The sequence below is a fragment of the Anser cygnoides genome, chromosome 5 (assembly GCF_040182565.1).
Source record: "Anser cygnoides isolate HZ-2024a breed goose chromosome 5, Taihu_goose_T2T_genome, whole genome shotgun sequence".
Taxonomy (NCBI): Eukaryota; Metazoa; Chordata; class Aves; order Anseriformes; family Anatidae; genus Anser; species Anser cygnoides.
Window position 1 is genome coordinate 28498211 of NC_089877.1, and position 23293 is coordinate 28521503.

The window sequence follows — 23293 nt, forward strand, 5'->3', positions numbered from 1 at the left end:
ATCACACATTTTACTACTGAGGGGTAGGTCGTGCAGCTCACGATCTGTTGTTATTTGTTTTCTGAATTAAATGATATAACTGAACAGTTCATAGAATCATAGAATCAGTCAGGTCAGAAAAGACCTGTAAGATCATCTAGTTCAACCTTTAACCCAGTACTAATGTCCACCACTAAATCGCGCTACTAAGTTCTACATCTACGTGTTTCTTGAAGACCTCCAGGGATGGTGACTCAACCACTGCCCTGGGCAGCCTACTCCTGTGCTGCACAACCTTTTCCATAAAGAAATTTCTCCTAACATCGAACCTAAACTTCCCCTGGCACAACCTGAGGCCATTTCCCCTCATCTTATCACTCAGTGCTTGGGAGAAGAGCCCGATGCCTACCTCGCTACAACCGCCTTCAGGGTAACTATAAAGTACAATAAAGTCTCCCCTGAGACTTCTCTTCTCCACGCTAAACACCTCCAACTCCCTCAGCCGCTCCTCATAGGCGTGTTCTCTAGACCCTTCACCAACTTTGTGGCCCTTCTTTGGATATGCTCCAGCACCTCCATGTCCTTCTTGTAGTGAGTCTTGTAGTGAGTTCAGTTGCCCATAGCTCAAATTGATGGTGTTAAGGGTTGTATCACAGATGAGGTTGACAGATTTATAATTCATGACAGTAAATCAAAACAATAGGATCAACAGAAATTAATTAACAAACATTGATTTTATTTGGAAGAGAAAACTATACTGTAATTTAAGGTACTTAAAAGTGGCACTTTAAGCAGAGAATTCTTTGGTCCTGACTGCACTGTAGCTATTTTTTGATAGAGAGAAGGGAAAAAAACCTTTTACATAGTTGATGACTATTTTAATGAGGCTTGTATCATTTTCTTGTTCAAGCTCTTAAGCTCTTGTATATCTTTTCAGTTTGGTGACAGATCAGCAATCAAGTGCTGCATAACAGTTTTCCACAAAACAGCTTTGATAATCAGATTTTTTCATGAATATAGAAGGTGTTCCTATTCTGGTACACTGCCATCCTGCAAAGGCTCTCTTCAAATTAATGAAATCAAATGGCATGTCAACTGAAATGACATGCATATGCTTACTGGATTGTACACATGCTGCTGACACTATACAACAGATATCCTCCAACTAATTTCCAGATTGTAGTATGCTTTCTGTTTCATAAAACTAAATAAAGATCAGGAAATTGAGGTGGTAAAATAGATGTTCTGTTTATCAGGCTGGTGTAATTAGTTGAGAGTATTAAGATATACATAAAAGTACATGGGCTCTTTATATAAAGCTTTATGTCTGCATCTTTAAAAATGTAAGTACAATACACATACACTTGTGCAGACACAACCTGCTGTAAATGGAGATTTCTTTCTTTTTTGAGAGAAAGTTTGGATTTGTCCTTACCTGTATGAATAGTTTCGTAAACTTCATGTGATCTTTATAGAACAGATTTTTTTCATTGTATTCACAGAAGATGCTGGGATGTAATCCGAAGTATGCAGAGAGTTCTGTATATAGTTTCTTTAATCAATTATCAATTCCAGCATGTAAGAAAAGCACGCTCTCTTCTCTTGCACAGTGTCACACTGACTTTGAAAATCACCAAATGATACAGAATAGTTTTGCTATCTGGAAATGAGACTTCCCATCAAAATCTCCTTTACATTGATTAAGGCATTCACTATTATATTTGAGCACCTGGTACAGTCCTGTCCACACACAAAAGAAAATAAAAATAAATAAAAAATCCAATAGCACTTTTGGAAGACATTTTTAAGGATTTATTCTAGTAAATGAGACCATTAGTCTAGCTAATCCAGTATCCTGCCCCTAGCAATTGCCAGGGTTTCAGAAGAAAGCTTCTGATCTGTACCTGCTCAGACATGAGTGTCACTTCTCAGCTTCACAGTGATTTGTCACAGGCCCATTAGAATGATCTTGTCTTATTATGCTCAGATGCCAAAATTATTTTGTCTGTTCTTCCAGAAGTTAATAGTCTTAAGTTATTTATTCAATTTCTATGTGAATCCAAAGGAGAAGCTGCTCCTCATTTTTATGCAATAAATGAAAAGAGAATTAATATCTTGTTATCTGATTATATTTATATCAAATATTTGTTAATGTGCAATCTGAGTGATAACTCTGCATGAACTCCACTAAAGACAATGGAAATGTTTGCCGCGATGTTGATTGAACATTACAGCAGGTGACTCCTGTCATTAGAGTGTCTTGTATTAACTGCAGAAGTGAAACTACCAGCTTCGATTAGGATATAAAGAAGGTTAGATAGACTTGAGTGACAAAAAGTATGCCAAATATGGCAAAAGAAAGAAGCCTGCTACAAAGACAAGTGAGGAAATCCAGTAAATCTTTCCTTCAGAATGAAAGCAAAACTAGTGTAATCATTCAGTTTATTATTATGTTTCTGTCATATCTTTCATTTGGAGGAATTCAATTCATTTTGCAACTAACTGAAGAGGATATGCAGTGCTATTGGTTGAAAATTTTAGCAATAGAATTTTTAAATATTTTCCATTATAAAGATGTTAAAAAAAATGATATATTATGCAAGGCATTCTACTGGAAATGCTAAAAAACACACCAAGTTCAGTAATCTTAATCTTTTTACATGGCATGTAATAAAAAAAACTCCATGATGAACTACCTTCAGTGGTATGCTACTGTCGTAAACAAAGTTGTGAATTGAGCCCTCACCTGTTCTGAGACTGGGTTTATTTTGTTTTGTTTTGTTTTTTCCTTTGGCAAGAAATACTATATTTTATAAAAATATATATTTAGTATATAAAATAAATATTTTCAGTATATAAATAAGAGCACTTCCATTCTATTTAACAGTAGTTATATATAGACTTGTTTGCTTTTTACTGTTCCTTCCATTATTCTCAAACCACAACCAAAAGCAAGCAGGCTTCATAATCCAGAATTAGAATCTCCTCAGACAAGTGGTCTTGCTGCCTATGAATAACCTTTAAATAATTGAGCAAGATAAAATGAAACAGCCTGAAGCAAGCTCCAGATAAGATCCTCACCTGCATCGCAACATAATGAGGAAACTGTACTGAAAGCAGTCTTAGCCTAAGAATAATGGCATGAACATCTGTCATCGCGCTTCAGCAAGGCTTATATCCACCTGTGTAATGAATACGTACGTGTTCCTTGGGGCATTCCAGCCTGCACCCTTGTTCGCAAGTATTAAGGAAGACTTAGATGCTGAGCAACTTCTGTTACAAATTATAATAATCTTAAGCAATATCTTACTGCATGCAAGTTGCTTCTTAGACCATCAATATGAAACAATTGGTTCTGAAGAAGACACAACTATAGCCAACAGCAGACTTGTTTTTTTCTTCTAGCCTTCAAAACTAGTGAAGACCCATGCTGTTTTTTGAATAAAATGATACTGAGATTTCAGAAGGGGCAGCTGAGAAAATGTCTCTGTTTCCTGAAGAACAAAGAAGGAGATGGTTGTGTTTGAGTCTGTACATTTTATAATCTCCCCTCCACACCCCCCCAAAAAAAATGTGGTTTAGCCATTCATTTGTAGGCTAGTTAGAGTATCCAAGATACGCACTACCATAAAACAACTTGCCACTTAAGACCTTACATGAGTCTTGGAGTCACACCACGGTATGTACAGCCACTGCTTCCATTAAAACATGGCAATATTTAATTACAGCTGATTGCTTACAGTCTATGCTGTGGCATCAGTAATGTGCTTTTCTTTCTGCTGTAATTTGTTGCCTACCTCTTACAAAGCAGTATAACCTCAAGAGTGGCTGTAATCCAACATAAACAGAAAAGTTGTGCAGGTTAACCACACTGTGTGATGCCAAAGAGGATGCTGCATCAGTCACTGGAAATGGTGGAGAAAGGGTCCTGGAGTCTTTCTGCCTGGAAGGCAAGCAGGGTGGAGGATACTGGACGGCTCTCTGCTGGAGAGATGAGGAGTGTGCAGAGTTGCATGCACCTGAATTATCCACTCACTGAGGGAGTGCAGTTGTCCTTGTGTTACATAAAATGTAATGCACCCAGCAAGAAGTAATGCTAACTGCTGCTTAAGTCATATTTCACCAAGCCATGGGCAAAGACAGGATTCTCAGAAGAAAGGATTTCTCTTTCTGAGTCCTTCTGGAACACACAAATTCTGCTAGTCTCTGAAAGGTCAAAGAGGACTTGCACAGTATTTCTGATTTTCCTGTTTCCAGTTCAAACCCCAAAATAACTGCAGGGATTCTATTTTTTAGTGACATATAGCAGAAGTTCCCAAAGTATAACCGACATGCCATTTGCAGCATGAGGAGCCTTGATAATCCATTTTAATATGTTTTGTAATTGTAGTGTAACACTTAACTGAGGTCCTGTAGTCCAGATGAATTCCCTTATACAGTTGCTGGCATTATTGCTAATTCTTTGAACGGCATTCCGGGAAGGAACAGCCTCCTATAAAAATAAATTTCAGAATACTTAAAGGAAAAAGACAGTGTTGAAGGAACATTACATACAGTCCTAGAAATTGGTTAGCCTCTGGTCAGTTCACAAACGTTAAATGCAAAGTATGCAAAAGACTTTAATAAGTCTTGAAAATTGTTTTGGATTCCTTTAGTATTCTTGTATAATTTGTGTTACCGAGTCCCAACACTGTGTGCCTTTAAGCTCTGTGTTAGCATCAACACTGCTGTTAGGCAGAGGATGGCTACTTCAAAATTACAATTCCTGTTTAGATCTTAAAAAAAAGAGAGAGATTTAAGACACCAAAATTGAAATTATACTCAGTTGCTGTCTTTCACCTTTGCAATTACACTCTTTTTTACGGAGGAACACGACAACTCCTTATACACTGTTTCGCATGAAGGTAAATAGGCACTTGAACAGAATGGATTGTGGTTTTTCAAGGTGAAGTGCATGTACAGCTGTCTTTGCTGCAATGGCATCTAACGGAGAAGATAAACAAAGGATTTACTCCCACTTTTCACTGATGGAAGTTTGAAGTGGAGCGTTACCCCCATTTTTGCACACATCAAAAAAGTCAGACAGGTAGTAGTGCAGCCTGCTTAGAGGCCAGAAGTTTTCATGTGTCAGGTCTCTCTACATAGCCCTGTTGGTTCACCTAACTCATAATTTGTATTGCTATGAACTGTGCAAGTGGTACACTTTTATAGACTTGTGTTGGTGTTCTTTAGTCCCAGCCTAAAGCATCCTTCCATTCCTGTTGCAAAGCTTTTAGATAGAAAGGTGGCAACCTGTGTGATGTTCACCTAATGAGACTTCAATTCTTGAGTTGAACAGAGCAGTGTGGAGCCTTCAGAGGGAAAAAAATCTCAATATCATCCTAGTTGTATCTACTTTTTCAAGTGTGTGTGTGTGTATATATACATCTATATTTGTGCACACAGTTGCTTACTTATGCTGTAACTCTTAATAGTTCCATGCCACTAATCTGCTTGCCTGTTCTTTTCTGTAGCCCAGATGATTTACTGAATGCACTGAATGAGGGTATCAGTCGTGCTGATGTGATCATTACATCAGGAGGCGTATCTATGGGGGAAAAGGTATGCTAAATTTAAGTATGACTTCCTAAAATATATATATAAGAATTTCAAGCCAGAGTCTGTCATCAGAGCTTCTGCCTTTGTATTAATGTTTATTAATAAGGGATCTTACTTTTTTGTGTGAATTAAGTAAGAAAAAAGCCATCAATGCTGTCCTCATTTACTTTGTTCTTATTATAGTAGATGTAGTACAACAGGGAAGATTCTAATTCTCGATGTGAGTGATTTGCATTTTTTTTTATTTAAGGAATTAGTTGTATAGTTATGATAACAAAGGTGATTGGTTAATAGTACATGAAGACAACAGACTTCTTTCTATTCTTAGAGCAGGTGAAATGTAGGCAGAATAAAGATACTTTGCAAGTACTGTGAAAAGCAGCTGAGTATATAAATAGCTTTTTCTTACTCAGCAGATCTGTTTCCTGTGTGTGCCAGAGCTATATCTGTTACAAAAATAGTCTGATCACATTTTACACCTGATAGTCCTACAGAGGCAATACATACGAGACACAGTGAGCTGATATATTTGCCTTTTGAATCATTAACAGAATTGTTGATTGAGTTCCTGTTGGTAATCCCTGTGACAAAACCATCAAAGAAAATAGGGATACAAAGATGCTGGTGGGGCGTAGATGAACCTGCAGGACATTTATTAATCATGACTTATGCGAAGGAAAACTCAGATTACTTTTTGATCCCAGGCTGAATCTGTGAGTTTGGCAGGTAAAACAAACATCTCTCCTTTTATAACTAACAGATACTAAAGACAGTCATTAGGAGATGACAAGCATCAGTACTGTTTTTGTCACTTTTCTGAGTAGAAATCATATTGTTGGATACATCATGGGAACGGATAACAAGTTAAACCAGTGCCAATTACTTTCAATTCCATTATTCTCCTCAGTATTTGTAGAAAAATACTCAAGGACAAGTGCTGATCTTTAAATTGGGAGTGTAGTAATGTAGTAAATTGGGACATTGTACAGACGTGGGAACTCTAGGAAGTGACTAGACTGCTGAATGGTCTTACAGGCATTTATGCATTCTGGCTAACTTCTCTGTAGCCCAAATTTTAGGCAACAGCATAAAGTCAATAGGCTCTGTATTCCACTGACAGTTCTACCTCTAATACTGAGCTTTTAGCAGGTTTAATGAAATAACTGAGCATCCAAAAATTAAATGGCAAGTAAAAATGTGGTTAACACAATCAATAATCAATAAGTGAGAACTCATGCCTGGCTGAAAAAAAAATGCTGCTTTCCAAGTATTTGAACAAGAGAGTGAGAGAGATGGGAAAACTGCAAGGGAGCTTCAGATTTACTGCTTCTAAAGTCTGTCTTAACAGTTGATTGTTATGTCCTGTGTCTTAAGTCTCACTAAACACAACAGACAGGATACTACATCTTTGAACACAGCAATTTTCAGTAAAGACTGAACAAGTAATTCCAATTTTTGTAATAACTGGATCGATTGTGTTTATGCAGAAGTGTTTAACTTGAACTAATGCACAAGCCACCTACAGTTTTTCTTTTCTAAGAAACTTAGGACCGTTAAACCTGAACACTGTGAATTAGACCATGTCCCCAAGAAATTACAATAATTACAGTATCCTGAAAAACTATGATTTCTACAGTCTTGATTTCAAAAGTACTAGGAGATCTCTAACTCTGCCTCTAGATAGCTTCTGTGGCAAAAGTTAAATAGCTTGATGATTTGAAGGCTTAACTTTGAATCGTAAAGGTTGTTTTTTTTCCTATCTTTTACATAAAGAATGTTCTAGTAATAGGTATTTGTGGGGTCCTCTTAAGATTCCGATGCTGCAGCTGACTTTTAAGTAAATATATTAGTATGTCTTTGTGGAGTCAGGTTTGGCACCTAAAATCAGTTTGTTCTTCACCCCTTCTTTTTGAAAATACTTTCTTTCAAATACTGGAAATTCCCCATTGGACCATAGCACTTTCAGGATATAACAAGTCTTTCATCTTCACTTGATATTAATTAATTGCTTTGAACACTTAGATGATATAAGCCACTTTGATGTTACTTAATTGATTTTCTTTTTTTAATTTAAACAGGACTATCTTAAACAGGTGCTGGATATTGATCTGCACGCACAGATTCACTTTGGCAGAGTTTTTATGAAACCAGGGTAAGAAATCTCTTTAATGAGGTAGCATGGATTGAGGCTATATTTGGCCAAATATCAGTGCTATCTAAGTGCTTCAGTAGATTCCAGTTTTCCAAATACATTATAAACCACATGGAAGACACATATGGGAAAAAAGCAAAGTCCATCCTATTCATATTAGTTATCATGTTTATAGGTAAAATTAAACAGAGAGATTACTTTTTATCACTAACAGATATTTCTCAACAACTGCTGCAAATCAGGTGTTTGTGGAGGAACTAACATACTTTAAGCATGTCCATAATCTTCACTGTGATCACAGCTAAGATGCTGACATTTGTATGAAATACCTGGGAAATACAGGGACATTTAAATGCTGTTTTGTTTAACAACCATCTCACTGCACTTCAAAATTTACATAGGTCATACCACTATAAGCAAACAATTTATTGAGAAAGATGAAACGGCAACTAATTTAGAAAGTTTTATCTATTATAGTATGGATTTGGAGGTCTGGCACACAGTTCCTGTTAAAACAAAAACATCAAACACCAAGATCCCCTGGTAAAATATGATACTGATTAGTCCTAGCAGATAGAAAATTAGGCAGTAATGATCAAAGTGTGGCAAATCTTCCAGGTACTGCTGACTAGATGGTAGTTGTTAGCTCAAGATGAAGCCAAGGAACTCAACCTAATCATTGCTCCTATGATGTATCATCTCTAATGTTTGAAAGGATTATATTAACATAAGTATATAGAAAACTTTTAACGAGTCCCTTTTCTTTGCTAGCCACAGTCTTGAATCATCACATTTCTGTCGTATTTATATAACTGTAACAGCCCCAATAACGAGTCACAAAAGTCTGAATTTGTTCATCTGCAGACTATATAGCATTTGCTGCTCTGAAGTACTGCTCCATTGTCAGTAAAGCTCCATTGTCAATACTGCTGTAGACACGGGAGTAAAGGGAACTAATCACTAATCTTACCAAAAAAAATGGAGCGCCATCTATAGAAAGCAAATACAGCTCTGTTACTGTTTAATTTTGGTGTTACTTCTTTGTTATTTGGTTTCTTGCATGAAGACAGAATGTAGATTTTTGTTTATTAATTCAGCTACTTTTTGGTGGTTTGTCACCAGAAGCAAAATCATCATTTGTTTTATTTTCTAAATAGTAAAAATAACAGCATAATAAGGTTCAGTCAAAGTCCAGTGCAGATCATAAATAGCTTTCCTTTTCCGTAGCCTGCCAACAACTTTTGCAACTCTGGATATTGATGGCGTAAGAAAAATAATCTTTGCGCTCCCAGGTAAGATGTTTTGTGGATTACTTTTGTTGCTGTGCACAGCTGACAAGATGTGAAACAATACCATGTCTGGTGTTCCTGCTTCCGTCCTCAGAATGTGCTGGTGTACAGACCTCACAATTTTTTCCATCCAACAATTTCTTTGGGTTTTGTAAATACACTGTGCAGGGGTGTTTTTTTTTTTTCCCATAGCTCCCTTCACCTTCCCAATAGAGATTCTGTGCACGTAAGTCAGTGCATCCACTCTGAAGTACTGAAAGTTAAGACAAGACCTACAGAGGGCCAAGGAACACAACATCACTGTGAAGGTTGTTTTGTCATCCTTGTACTTTGGAACCAAAAGAGGGCAGCATTGCTTCACCTCCTGCGTGCTGGGTTGCCATAGGAAAGTTCAGAATAAATTATTTCTTTGGGAATCTAGCTATAAATCTGTCCTCCTAAGTTAGGAGGAATGTATTTTATTCTTACTGCTCTGGCTTTGCATGGATTTCTGACAACAAGGAATCCTGTTCTTGATAAGCTAGTGGTGTTCAGAACTCTTCAACTTTTTTCTCTCATTTCTCTCTCTTGCTGCAGTACAGGGTTGGGGTTTTTTTGTTTGATTGTTTGTTTTTCCAGGAGAGACATAATGGAGTATCTGTTGTCACATTTTATATTTTATAATTGTCATATAAGGGAGGCCAGATGTGTAAGACAAGTAGTGTTTGACAGAAGTTGGTCAAACACCTCTTTTGTGTGTCAACAGAAACCATGTAAGTCAGTAGAATTCTCCTCAGCAGCTGTACTAAAGCTTTTTGCCATCTGTTAGGTAATAGAAAGATATTTAATATTACCTATTCTTCCGTAGGTCATGGAAACCCTAATCATGAATCAAGCACCAGATCAGCTTGGACCTATGCCTTTGCACAATAAACATTGCCCCTGCCGCATACAAAACTATATGTAAGAAGAAAGGCAGCAGAGGAATAGAAGCAAATGGCAGGGCCTGAGGAACATGGGGCAGTAGTGCTCAGAGCAGGATTTAGCACTACATTAGCCAGAGAGTGTAGCTTTGAGCAGTTTTACTTGCCACATGCTGCTGCAGACTTAAGTGGAAAGTTTCCTGTACATAGCATGAAAAGCTCCTTGGAATCCTTTAGGGTGCAATTGCTATAAAAATAGGAGATTGCCTTCACAGAGTAAGTCAAGAAAAAGGGTGTCACTACCAGCTGTTCTTTGTCCTACAGGCAATCCTGTGTCAGCTGTTGTCACCTGCAATCTCTTCGTTGTTCCTGCACTGAGGAAAATGCAGGGTATCCTGGATCCTCGGCCCACCATTATCAAAGCCAGGGTAAGAAGCTTGTCCTGTATCTAAAAAGTCTCTCAAGTTGTTGAAACACATCTCTTTGAGCTCTGAAAGACTGTCTTGTTTGGGGAATCAGAACACTAGGCTAATTCTGAAAAGTTGAAGGAAGTTCACAGAAAACAGAGGTTCATATTCAGTCCCATAATTCGTAAGAGTGAGATGGCCATGTAATGGAGCAAGATGTACACAGGCAGCCATTTGCCAGTCAGGCAGGAAGGATATTCTGCTGTATAAAAAGTACATTTGTGATGTACCTCTGATAAAAAATGTAGAGTAATCTGGAAATACCAGAGTTAGGTATATTTTGTATTGCCAATAGAAAATGCAAATTTGAAAGCCTTTCTGTTCTTGAATTATTTATATAAGTAATCTACATGATCCCCACTCTAAGTAATGTAAGTCCTTTAAACTATTCGTGCCACTCTTATAAGAAATTTTGGATATAGTAACTCTGTTTAACATAGATTCAAGGCATATTATTATAATGTGTTATTCTACTATTTTTGCTTTAAAGAAGGTATCAGAGAACAGATTACCTTTTATAGTTTTCCTAGTCTTCCTGTCTATGCACAGACATTTCTCTTGCAGGGTATCCCTTGTGTCTCTCTTACATGCTTCCTCAGCAGTCCGTTTTTTCCTTTATCTCATGTCTAAAGTATTGGAAAACAGACAGAAATTTGTAGCATTCCAGTTTTGAGGAACATGATCCTCAAACACAACACTCACTTTTGCATGCCTTTTCCGATACGCTTCAATTAAATTGCATTGTGAGTGATACCTTGTGTGTCTTTTCGTTTCAAGGACTGGTCATTTCCCTTTTGTCAGGGCTAGCAGGTTTTTGAATGTGAATACAAGTTTTAGCTTTACACAATGTAAGCCAGAGACCAGAAGTGATAAAGCTTTTTTCCAGAGAGATAGTATCTTTGAATTCCTGTAAAAGAACAGCTTTGCAATATTTCACTTAATGCTTGCAGACTCCATCATACTCTTTGGTATTATAATATCATAGTTGTATTTCCCTTAAATACTGCAGTCTTTACATCCTACGGCTTTTGATGTTGCACTAGACAGCATGTTGCCTGGAAATGCAAGTTTTTAAAAGACTATTATTAAGGGAAAAGATTGAACAGATTATTCCATTATCTTAGACAGTGATATCTTAATGCATGATATTTTCATCCTTTCTTTGCTGCTTCTACAGTTATCATGTGATGTGAAATTGGACCCCCGCCCAGAATATCATCGGTGCATACTGACTTGGCATCACCAAGAACCACTACCTTGGGCACAGAGTACAGGTTAGTGCCCAGCCACACAGACTGACAGACATACTCACAGGTCCCGTCATTCCTTCATGCATGTTTAAAAACAACCAAGCACATGCACATGTATTTTCATATAACCTTTCTTACACAGACTGACTTGCTCACGTGAACATGCATGTTCAGTCATTTAATTCATTCATGGTAGTGAAATTCAGCCGTGGTATGACTCACCAACTTAAAGTTAAAACCTTTATCAGAATAAGCTGCCTTTATACATACACAAAACATACTTGTATGTTTGCATATATGCGCACATTCCTTTTTGTAAATACTCATCCATGCTCGCTTGTACTCACAGGCACATTACTCTTTGTGCATGTACTAAATAAACACGGCTTGGGGCAGAGTTAGAAACATTCATATAAAAGATGTGTGATTCTAGCTGAACTGGAGAAGTAGAAGAAACATCAGTGGCAGTATATGTTCTCTTATAGCAGACTAAGACTTTTATTAGTCTTGTTTGCCATCTAGGGATGCTTCTGGATACTCAGCTGCGGTTGAGGTAAATAGTACATTTGAATGCTTTTTCTGTTTTGTTATGTGCCACTTCTTTCCTTATGCAAGGAGACTGTCTGGAATGATTTCTCTGTCAATCCAAATGTTTGAAAACCAATAAATTAATGGGCATGAGTTCCTACTGCATTTTAATTTTTTTGTCACTACAACCAATACTATACTGTTTATCTCCAGGGTATATTGTATAGCTCAGTGTCCTGAAGAAACCCATTCTTTTGAGTTGGTATATTAAAAACATTCTAGACTGTGCTGGTTTTGGTCTCTACAATCTGAACTATATACACAAATAGAAAAATAAAGTAATTTTGATAGAAGTAGAAATTCCAACAGAAAAGCAATTAGCAATTTACTACAACAAGATATGAAGTACAGATAAAGACGTAAGGGGAAAAAATGTGGAAGGCTGGATAGGAAAGTAATCAGCAAGGGAATGAGTGTTTTGAGAACGAGAACGATGGGATGCTGACTATTTCTCTACATAGTTCTCTGTTCCTTTCTACCTTTGAGCAGCTAAATCTCAGCTCTGTGAATAAGTTAGTAACATGAGTATCTGTAAGAACAGCTCTTGTTTCCTGCCTGGTGTGTTGCAGCATTTGAAACTAACTGAAAAACTAATTGAGCTTTTTCTCTGACTCTTCTGTAGGGAATCAGATGAGCAGTCGTCTGATGAGTATGCGCAGTGCCAATGGACTGTTGATGCTACCTCCAAAGACAGAGCAGTATGTGGAGCTTCACAAGGGGGAGGTGGTGGATGTCATGGTCATTGGAAGGCTATGATGTCACCAGCAGGAGCGAAGCTTTGATGCATGTCCACATATCATTGACTGTATCCTGTAATATGCAACGGCACAGCTAGTTTTTCTGATTTGGATAAAAGTTGATCAGTATAGTCAACATCTTGAATTATATTTCAAATGGAATTTAAATAAATACCTTTTAAAAAAATCTTTAAAAAGAAATCTTAATGAAGAAATTTATTCTGATTATATCAAAGCAACTTTTTCCTTTCCTTGCAATTGCTTTGTGTGTTCAATGCTAGTTCTAATAGCGGTAGCTTTTAGTAGACAGCAGTAGGTGCCTGCAGAACTTGTGTTTTTTCTCATCTTTAAGATACAACTACTTATGCTCTTAAAACAAGGCTGTCTGCTTATTTATACTAGCGTAGACAACACTTGGATTTCCCTTATCAGTATGCTTCATAACCGCTTCACAGAGAGCTTCTGCTTGTTCTTTATCTTGTATCTCGTGTTGATGTGCACAGTGCCAAAAGCGGAGTGGCTGCACTGGGAACCCAATGAAGCCCCGAGGTTTCCTCACCTCGCTGCGCGTTCAGGGATCTCTCTTGTCCCGGCAGCCACCCAGCTCAGTACTCTTGGGCAGTAACTGGATACCTTTTATTTCAACAAACAAAAAATTGCTTCCTTAAGTGCTGACAGCCTTTTTAACCAATACATTTAAAAATGTACAGAACTAAAAACTAAAAAAAATCAAAGACTGATCTTGTACAGATATTAGTGTTACCAGCATTCGTGTGGAAATTAAATGAGCAAAGAAATAAAACTAATGTTAAACAACTCTGTACCATAACATTTTCTGTAATGATATTGAAACTTAAATGAATAAAAAAAATCCTCAATCATTATTTAAAATTTCACCTGTTTAGCCTTGTTGTTTGAACAAAAAATAAAAAGTGTTTTAAGAGGGTATTTGGGATGGGGGAAGAGGAGAGGAAGGAAGGGAAATAGTAAACAGAATCTAGAGCCTTCCCTAATGTACAGTATATCACGGGCAAACTGAAAATACAGAGTGAGCTCTCTCAAACTCATCTCCCAGGGGACAAAATGGAAGCAGCATTTGGAGGGTTTTACAATTGGACCAGTCAAAGCTGGAAAATACTATTTTTTTCCTGTTTAAATTGTGTAGCAGTTGCAAACAGCTCTTGTGCTGCTTTGTGTGGAATTTGATAGAGCTTTCAGTTTCTTTTTCTGAGGTTCTCCTTTTGATACTGGGACTGTTCAGCCCTTGCCAGATTTCATGTTTCATCTGTGATTAAAATCATATCAGTGCCATATTGCACCTTGCTTCGTGAAGTTCTTGGGTCAAATGCTGTCCCATCAACTCCATTCACGAAGTCAAAACTTTTGTGTATAGTATTGTTGGAGGACTTAGCCAGGAACAAGGACACAGAAAATTGTGTTTAAGTCCTGACAGCCACAGTGGATCAGAGTTGTAGTTCTACAATAACTGGAGAAGGCATCCCCGAGGCTGGTTTTAAGACCTAACTCTTTGCCTTGCAACAGCCTGAATACTCCCTGCACAGGCCTTTACAAAGGTAGAAAGCGGGTAGGTGGGCATACACCATGGTCAAAGGTACTCCAGGGAATGATCTTTCAGAAAAATATTAATATAACTTGCTGATCATATTTCTTTGTTCTGGACTACATGTCCACACTTGTTGTCTCTCTATATAGCGGCAGGATGGCATCAAGATAAATTCATGAATGCCTGTATTTACTGTTCCAATATTGTAAACCACAGCAATAGCGGGAGAGGAAAGTTTAACTCATCTCTGAGAAATAATGTACAACATGGCCTATTTTAAGCAAAAGGATTATTACATAGCTCAGGGTTATTACAGGCCAATAGTAGGCAGCATATACAGTGAAAAATCGGAAGTTTATAGAGGACATCAGTAACAATAATATGAGAGATTGTTCATACAATTGGAAATGCTAGAGAAAGATAAAAGAGAGATGTGAGGAAACCTATCTGCAATATCTTGGGTCTGGCTGACATTAAAACCATTACTCAATACAAATGTGGCTGAGAAGAATTGGCAGTATGCTGTGTATGATGCATGGCTCCATTTAAACCATATCTTGGCATCATAACACCCACCATTGTAACAAATAAAGCATTTAGAGGTTAAAACAATCAAGATTTTTTTTTCAAATCACTGCTAATATAAACTGTTTTAGCCACCCTGCTGTGTTTTGTAATGCTCTTTGCCCAGTGTTCAAGGTTTTATGCAAGAAAATGAACTTTGCAGTTTCTGAGAGACACACAGACAGAGCAAAGCCTTCATTAACACTGAAAGCAATAGAAGTATGTTGGAGAGGTAACTCTGGGAGCAGTTTAAATCATTATTACAATTATGTCTCAGTTATCAAGCCTAACATCTAAAGAATTTGGCTTAATTGTTGTAATAAAAATGAATACAAATGTGACAGATAAATTGGAATCACTTTTACTTTTAACATTCCAAAATCGCTGTTGGTCGGCAGCTTCCAAAAAGACATCAAGGACAAAAGGGTCTTCAAATATGTGGGTACTTTGATTCAAGGACTAAGACTTGCAAATGGAAACATTTAAGGAGTATTTTCTCTATTTTTACTTCTCTAGATAAGGCTTTAGCATTGTCAAAGTAGCAACGTATCTTAATGAGAAGCGATGCCAGCAAAGACTGAAGGCTGGTATTCCAACATTTGTAGTTTTCTTCTTTTCACATAATTTTCTTCAGCACCCATACATGGGAATGATCTTGGGTAGAAACATATAGTGGGTCTTCTGAGTCCCATTCATCCAGCTGGGGGAATCCTACAATGACCTACAAACAACTTTTGTGTCCTGGCCAGCTGATAGCAAAACTTTGACTGTACACTTGGATGTGAAACACCATACAAAAAATTGGCTGTATTTGATCAGATAAATAGAAGCATACAGTGGCCTTTTCTAAATACTAATTTCAAGACCTTAATTACAGAAATTACAACATTAATTCTATCTTGATATTAAAATATGCTAGACATGAAATGTCTTTGATCTCTGGGTAGTTATTAGAGAGCTGCATGACTCCAGAGATTACTAATTAACATGGAATCTTTAGCCTTTTTGATTCTGAAGCTGAAGGGTTGCACTTAAAAGATATTACAACATGGGTTATACTTAAGGACAACATAAAACTGGAATAGCTTTGCAATTCTGTCTTTGCCCTCCCCACCCTGCTGCTCTGCGCTGAGTGCTGAAGCTTGTCTCTTTTGACACGTCTCAGTCCAGAAGTGCTACTTGCCTCGTGGCCAGTAAAGATGGTCTCCAGGCCACAGACAGCCTGCACAGAAGTTCCCAGTGAAGTGACTGGATCCACCTTTTCCACCCAGTTCCCTTGGTTCAACATCTGTCACTGTTATAATGGTGCGTGCCTGCCTTGTTGCCTTGGTTTGGCAGCAATGCTAAGGGCCTGCCTGATCTGTGCTTGGGAAAGTTCCTCAGGTTTCCTTCTGCCAGCACTTGCCAGGCAGGAACTACATCTGGGAGCTGAGACTTGACAGTAAGACATCCTATTTTGGAGATCAGGTACCAGACTAAGATGATGCAGCACTTCTTTATGTTCTAATACTTAGCTTCTCAAAACCAGCACTGTCACCTGAGCAGTTTGTGAGGTTTTATGTTGGATAAGAAAAATATACACTAACACAAAACAAAAGAAACACCACAGCTGTGTTTTCTTACATCACAACAGCACTGAGATGTTTCCAGGTACCTGTATTTACAGTTCACAAAGAAGATAATCAAAGGGAATGGTCAGATACCAAAAAGCAAGAAGTACTGGTTAGTGCTCATGGCACATTTCTCAGGAAGTGCATAAAGCAGTGAAGTGAATAGGTGGTTTAAAGGTAGAGTCTACATCTTGGATGCTTTTTTTGGCATATTTGCATATACAGCTTTGTGCTTCCCATGACTAGGTGGGACAGCATTAAATGAGGAGTCAGACACCGGTTCAGGCTATGTTATCAAGCAATACATTGGTCTGGCATGTAATAATCCTTATAGTCTTCCTCTTATCTGAAGGGAAAATAAGAATAGGAAAGAAGAGGGTAGATGTTGAAATTTCGTGCACAAAACTTGCCAAAAAAATCTATTTTTTTACTTTGCATGAAATTTGAAACTAGTTTTTAATACCAGACGAGAAGCGTGAAGATTGTCTGTCATTTGTGCTGACACTTTCAAAAAAAATCTGGTATACTTTTATCCCAAATAGATTCAGAAATATATCCCCAAACTAATATTCCTTTTGTGAGGTTATTTTAAGCATTTCCCAACATTCCTGGGCAGAAACTCTGCTTAGGTGCCTTATATCTATGGCAGTCTCTTTGCTGAAGCTAGTTAATTGGTCTTATTCCCATGAAGAAGCTAAAGAAAACTTTAGTACTGCAGGTTAGATGGGCAAGCACATTTCTGGATGTAGTCTAAGAAAGCAGAGACGTTTCTAGGAGAGGGGGATAACAAAGTGGTCAAATTCACAGCCACAAAAAGAAAGTAAAAGGGGTTGTAGCGGGGAGAACCACAGCAGCCGATAGTTAAAGCAGCAATCTGTGTTGAGAAGTGGCAAGGCATAATTTCCCACAGCAGTATTTGGTCAGTATGTTGCAATTAAGCACCGTAACCTCATGATGAAGAACATGATCTCTACTAACTGTAACTACAGAATGGTCTGGCAACCTCTTCACCTTTCCAAAGCCAGCCAGTTTCCACAGAAAAAAAAAACCATAGTATTCGCTGTGCCTTCAACACAGTACTGTCAGCAGCTTCATTTCTGTTTGCTCAAAGTGAAAAAACAACATTGTTGTTTCTTCTGCTTTTTTTATTTATTTATTTATTTATTTATTTTCTCTTGTGGATTCTTCAGCCTTGATCTTTGTTTTCTAGTAAGTATATCCCAGCCTCCACCCAGAAAGGTGAGTCTCTGCGCTGGATTTAGACTGTGTATTGAAGTGCAGGCACTTCCTGGATAATTCATGGGGAGAAAAAGCCTGTGGGTTTTGGAAATGTTACAACCTCCTGACGTGCTGCTAGCTGCATGTTTTCTGAAAGGGCTTAGTGACTCACATTCAGCGTTAGAGTAAGACTTGCCCTGTGCATTCATGCCATATTGCACCCAAGCTGACAAAGCTCTTGGAATAAAAAGCTTCAGAGGGCAATGCACAGATGCTCAGTGGCTCTAGCTGTCAGACTGGTCTGGCTGGGATTACTAGTTCATCACAGCACTGCATGGTGACTTTCAGCATGCTTTATCTCTCTGCAAGAACTTCTGCATTTGCATGGACCCGGCTTGGGTTTAAAAATACAGAGAGCAAATTTAATTCTTGCAGAGGTAATTACAAGCAAACCTGAGAACTGGTTGTGTGCCAGTAACTCTACACAAACATAGTAGAGAAAGTAAATGCACTAGCATGAGCCTGATAACCAGTGACTTGAAACTAGAATTAAAGTAACTTCAAGAAGAGTGTAAGAGGAGAGTTTTCCAGAAGAAAAGTATATAGCTATGCAAAAACTACCTTAAAAACAGCAGCAGAGGAGGACTCCAAAATCCTGATTTACTCTTTTTGTCAGTACGGGATAGTGCCAGATTATAACAATCATATCCTGATGCATTTCTATCTATAAAAAGAAATCATACTTGTCCAAGAGCTAGATGAAATGTGAAAATGTCTTAAAATAGTGGATTGGGCCTAAGAGAAATTGGATCAAGATGAAATAATCTGAACACAAATTATAAATCCAGTGAAGCCACCAACACAAACAATACTGAAGTGTTTCCAGACAGTGGAATAGCAAAAGAACTGTCCCACCCAACTGAGAAGAAAGCATGCAAAGTACCCTTCATCAGTACCTGACTTTCTCCTTGTGGATTTTATTGTGACCTGAGATGGTCTGAAGGGATGCCATTATCAAACACACATCTAAAAGATCAGCAGGGCAAATGAGAGCTAGCACATAAGGATGCAAAGCTTTTCAAGAGCAGCACAGTATTACCAACCGGTCTGACAGGAGCATTTACTAACCAGATGTTTGTCTGTGGTGGCAAAGTGAACGATCACTTCATCATTTTGAAACGTTGTGCTGTTTGGACCACCAAACGGGACCCAACTCTGCAGTGATGTGCAGACCAGGCACTGGGCCAGGAGAAGCCACTCTATAATGTTTGCAAACAACTTTCTACACTGGTAATGGCTGTTTCAAGCAGAGAAGGCAGCTTTTGTGGAACCACTCAAGAAACTGCCAAGAGAGAGGCAACAGAATGCCAGAAATCCCTGTGCTGTGCAGTCTGTGAGATTTCAGGGGGGGGAAAAAAAAGCCTTCCCCCTGAAAAAAAAAAAAAAGTGGTTAATAGCTCATATCTCAGGGAGAGTATAAATTAATGGCAAGCAGATGATACAGCTCCCAAATACTCCTCCAGCACCCACAGTGTTCGCTACAAGAATTCCCACAGTTTAACAGTGTGAAGCATTATCTCCTCTATTCTGTTCTGCATCTGCCGCCTCCTAGTTTCATTTGATGCCTGTTAGTTTTCATGCTGGACCAAGCAACAAGGAGCCACCCTCACATTGCCACCCACAGATTTGTAAACGGCTCTCATCTGGATTAAGAATCCTAATCTACATGTCTGCCCTTTGTGTGTGGTCATGCTCCATCTCAAAGGGCCCATAAATTGGATCATCCCTGCTGCATGTCTTTGCACCCTCTTCAGTTTTACTGTAATCTTTCTGAGACAAGGAGACCAGAACTGCATGCAGTAGTAAAAGGCATAACTGTCTTTTATAACAGCGTAATAATGACTTCTAGTCTCCTCTGTTTCCTAATATTAATTGTTGTTTTTCAGTGCTTCTGACCAATGTGTTTTTATAGCTCTTAAAATTCAGATAACCTTGAAGTCTCACTCTTAATTGGTTGTGGTCAACCCAGAAACAGTAATTTTAGATGACAGTTCAGGAAAATGTTTTCCTCGTATGCATCATTTGACTTTTAGCAGCGTTGAATTTCCTCAGCTGAATTTTCCTCAGCTTTAACACATTTTCACTCAATTTTGAGCAATCTGTCTGCTGTTCTTTGTAGGGGTCTTTGTCTTTAAAAATATATTAAAATATATTAGAAAAGGGATGAATGGTGAACTGACAGAGCCTGTTGACAATACTAAGTTATTTGTAGTATTAAATATCTTCATTAGCTGAAATCTTCTGGATTGTTTCCCCAAGGAACTTCTGTACCCCAAGAAAAAGGCTTTTGAAGGGGGTATGAGGAGGTGGGACAACAGATATTTTAATCCATGTTTGCTATTCTTAATCTTTCACTCTATCAGGGGAGATAGGAGCTCAGGAAAACTTATGGCAACCCTAACATCTTTACAAAAGGACATTCATAAATATCCGTGTTACCCTAGAGTCCATACAAGCAGCTACCATGCTGCTGTTGCACTATGGTGGAGAGCTGCCAGCTGATCTAATAAATCCTACCTAAGGCAATACCACTCTCATCCACAAATAGAAAAGTTGCAGTGAAAAAAAAAAAAAAAAAAGAAAAAAAGAAAAAAAAACGGGGCTTAGTATTTTCCCATAGCTGTCCTGTATTCGGATGAGGTTCCTGGACCAGGCAGGTCCACAGTAAATCCTGGTGGGAAACCTGTTGGGATGTGGCTCTGTGGAGCCCGCTGGCAGGTGAGCGTGCTGTGCCTGGGGGAGATTTGTGCACAGGGACTTGGCGAGACCTGGAGCCAGCTGGTTGTGGCGCACTGTGCCTTTCTGAAAGCATAACCTGCCGGGGCTTTTGGGTCAGCACAACATAGCTGGTCGTCACTAAAGGTGTCAAATAATTAAAATGAATGGCCCGAGAGCTACTAATCCACCAGTCTTTCAAGGGGGAGATGGTCACATGGAGATGCAATACTATTTGAACCCATCCAAATAAAAGATGTTTAGCTGGCACTGTACATCATGAGTGGCTTTCTGTAATTTTCTGCTGGCCAAATCCAATCAATTTGCCCAATGTGCTATAAAAAAACAGCGACCAAAGCAGAAGACAGGATTTAGTATGCTGTTGGCAGCCTGTGTTGCTAGGGAGCCACGCAGCTGCCTTCTCATTACCTGGTGTTTTTTCTAAGAGGTGGTGTCTAGGGTTAGATTAAAACAAAAATAACAAAAATGTTAGGGTGTGTGTTGAAAAGCACACAGACAAAGGAGAACAGAGAAGATGGCAGGTGGGAGAACCTAAATAACACCGTGCACCAGCTACTCTCAGGTCCATCACAGGAGCCTTCAGCATGTCAAAGGTTCATTTCCGCAAGCCCAGAGGACCACAGGGGCAAAATGGCAAGTGGGAACCCAAATTACGGACAGGAGGGCTGTCACGGGAGAGCCTCAGCCCCTGCCCAAGTGTGAAACCCATCAACCTGAGGCAATGGGAGGGCTCTCACAATCAGTTTTCAGACAATCTGGAGACTACACCTGCACCTAGGGGTGTAGGACATGTTAAAGGAAGCAGGGAAGACCTTTTTAGGATTGCACAAGATTTTTGGTATGTTTAGGGGAGGAACAAGCGGTGGTGAAAAGGGTGGGTGTAGTGGTTTGGGGGAGGAACAAATGTAGGAAAATAGAGGGATAAAGGGATAAAAAAAAGCCAGTCAAGTATAAACAGGCACACCTGTTTGGCCTTGCCCAGTCACCACACTCTGTCATGTCTTATTCAATGTCATTTCTTTTCCTGGGTGAGGAAGAGGTGAGACCATGCCAGGAGCTAGCTACTGCAGGAGCAGGGGAATCCCAGTTGGAGAGACCATGGGGTCTGTGGGACAAGTGAGACCCATTTCAGGGGCATGGGGGAGCTGAGTGAGGGGTCTGTACCAACATGAGTGGGGCTGCATCCTCAGGGCCTCATATGTTGCTGCCAGCAACTGAGGAGACCGGGATCCAGGGGTCAGCTACGGGGCAAGCTGGGTGTCTGCGCCCTGCCACTGGAGGAATCAATACCGCACATATGTCTGTATTTCCCAGTACCAGCCTTCATACCGATCAGCTAGAGAGGGGCACTGGGTGAGGCCATTGGCACTGCCTGTGTGTGACTGCTCTATGTATACGTGTTGTATATGTGAGTTTGTATTTCACCTGTTGGGAATATATGCGTGGCCTTACTGTTGGTGGAAGCAAGGGGCATGGAGCTGCAGCAGTCTCGCTTCTATCAGGCTACCAGATTCACTCCACACTCCATACCCTAAACTATGATACAAAATTTGTCTTGAAAAACTGATGGCAATATCTTTTTTAATAGCCAGTAAACCAATGGCTAAAGAACTGGGAGTGAAAATCCATGTCGACACACTAGAGCAAGGCATGATGCAGTCACCTGAGCTAGCTAGCACTGTGCCAGCACACACACCTTGCACAACAGAGCATCATATGGCAATACTGTCTTAGGTCTAAAAGTGTTGTTAGCCTGCATTACAAGAGTTCTCGTAGCTCTGTTGCTTCCTAACACAGTCTTAGCTCAGACTCTCCTTCCTCTGGTATCTTCATACCACATATGCATAGTCCAAAAAAGTGCCACGTGTACGTGTGTATTTGGAGTAGGTGGACAAGACTTGAACCTTCCCTGCTTTAGGCAAGAGCTGTGAGCACTTGACTGTGGAATCAGTGGCCTCCAGCTCAGTTGCTCACCTGTGGTGGTGTTTAGAATTACATTTCTATTGTCTAGAGATGGAAAGGCAATTCAGTTTTGGAAAAATGTTTTCTTCTTGTTGTTGTTGATAGAGCAACAATTTATCTTTCTCTGTCCTTGTAAAATCCAGCCAGTAAGGCAAAGCATCATTGTTTTCCACACTGGAGCAGAGCTGTTTTGTATAGCAGAGAGAACAGAAAGCATTTGTGCTGGACACTGCTGTGTCAGTGCATAGTACTACCAGACAGTCAGGAAACTGCCCTGGTGGGTCTTACCTAGGCAAACGGTAGATGTGTACCTACACAAAGGAGGCTGCAAAGACGATTGCACAATAGTTCCTCAAACTGACAGACAGCATAGTTCTCATTTTGCAACATCAATACTGCTTCAACCAGCCTGGTGTTTAATCATGGCCTGAACCCCCTTATCCAAGCACCTGGCTCAGTTGGAAGCAAAAGTGTTATCACATAGGGTTAAAAAAAAAAAAAAAGTAGATAGTGTCATAGGTTGATTGGAACATCTTCTGACTGAACAAGAAGGTTACTCCAGCAAAAGAATGTACATAGAGAAGCTAAAACCTACAAACACCATTTTACATTGGCTC

At 39.1% G+C, this 23293-nt stretch overlaps 1 protein-coding gene and 1 long non-coding RNA gene across 40 annotated transcripts in view; one reads left to right on the forward strand and one right to left on the reverse strand.

Annotated features, from left to right (window-relative positions):
- The window catches only part of GPHN (gephyrin), a 366964-nt gene extending 353106 nt beyond the window's left edge, over positions 1-13858 (forward strand). For 37 of the 39 annotated variants that reach the window (XM_066998532.1, XM_066998522.1, XM_066998527.1 and 34 more), the window contains 6 exons: positions 5493-5580; positions 7656-7729; positions 8957-9021; positions 10245-10348; positions 11565-11661; positions 12848-13858. In XM_066998532.1, coding sequence (XP_066854633.1) covers positions 5493-5580; positions 7656-7729; positions 8957-9021; positions 10245-10348; positions 11565-11661; positions 12848-12981 — 562 coding nt within the window. In that variant the 3' untranslated portion in view covers positions 12982-13858. Of the gene's footprint in view, positions 1-5492; positions 5581-6128; positions 6304-7655; positions 7730-8956; positions 9022-10244; positions 10349-11564; positions 11662-12847 lie in introns of those variants that run through there. The other 2 variants (XR_010832041.1, XR_010832042.1) reach the window with 2 other exon arrangements.
- LOC106031688 (uncharacterized) overlaps positions 3208-23293 on the reverse strand; it is a 37645-nt gene continuing 17559 nt past the window's right edge. The window contains exons 2-3 of the long non-coding RNA XR_001204404.3: positions 10900-11013; positions 3208-4471 (exon numbers count right to left, since the gene is read on the reverse strand). This is a non-coding gene — a long non-coding RNA (uncharacterized lncRNA). The remainder of the gene's footprint in view (positions 4472-10899; positions 11014-23293) is intronic.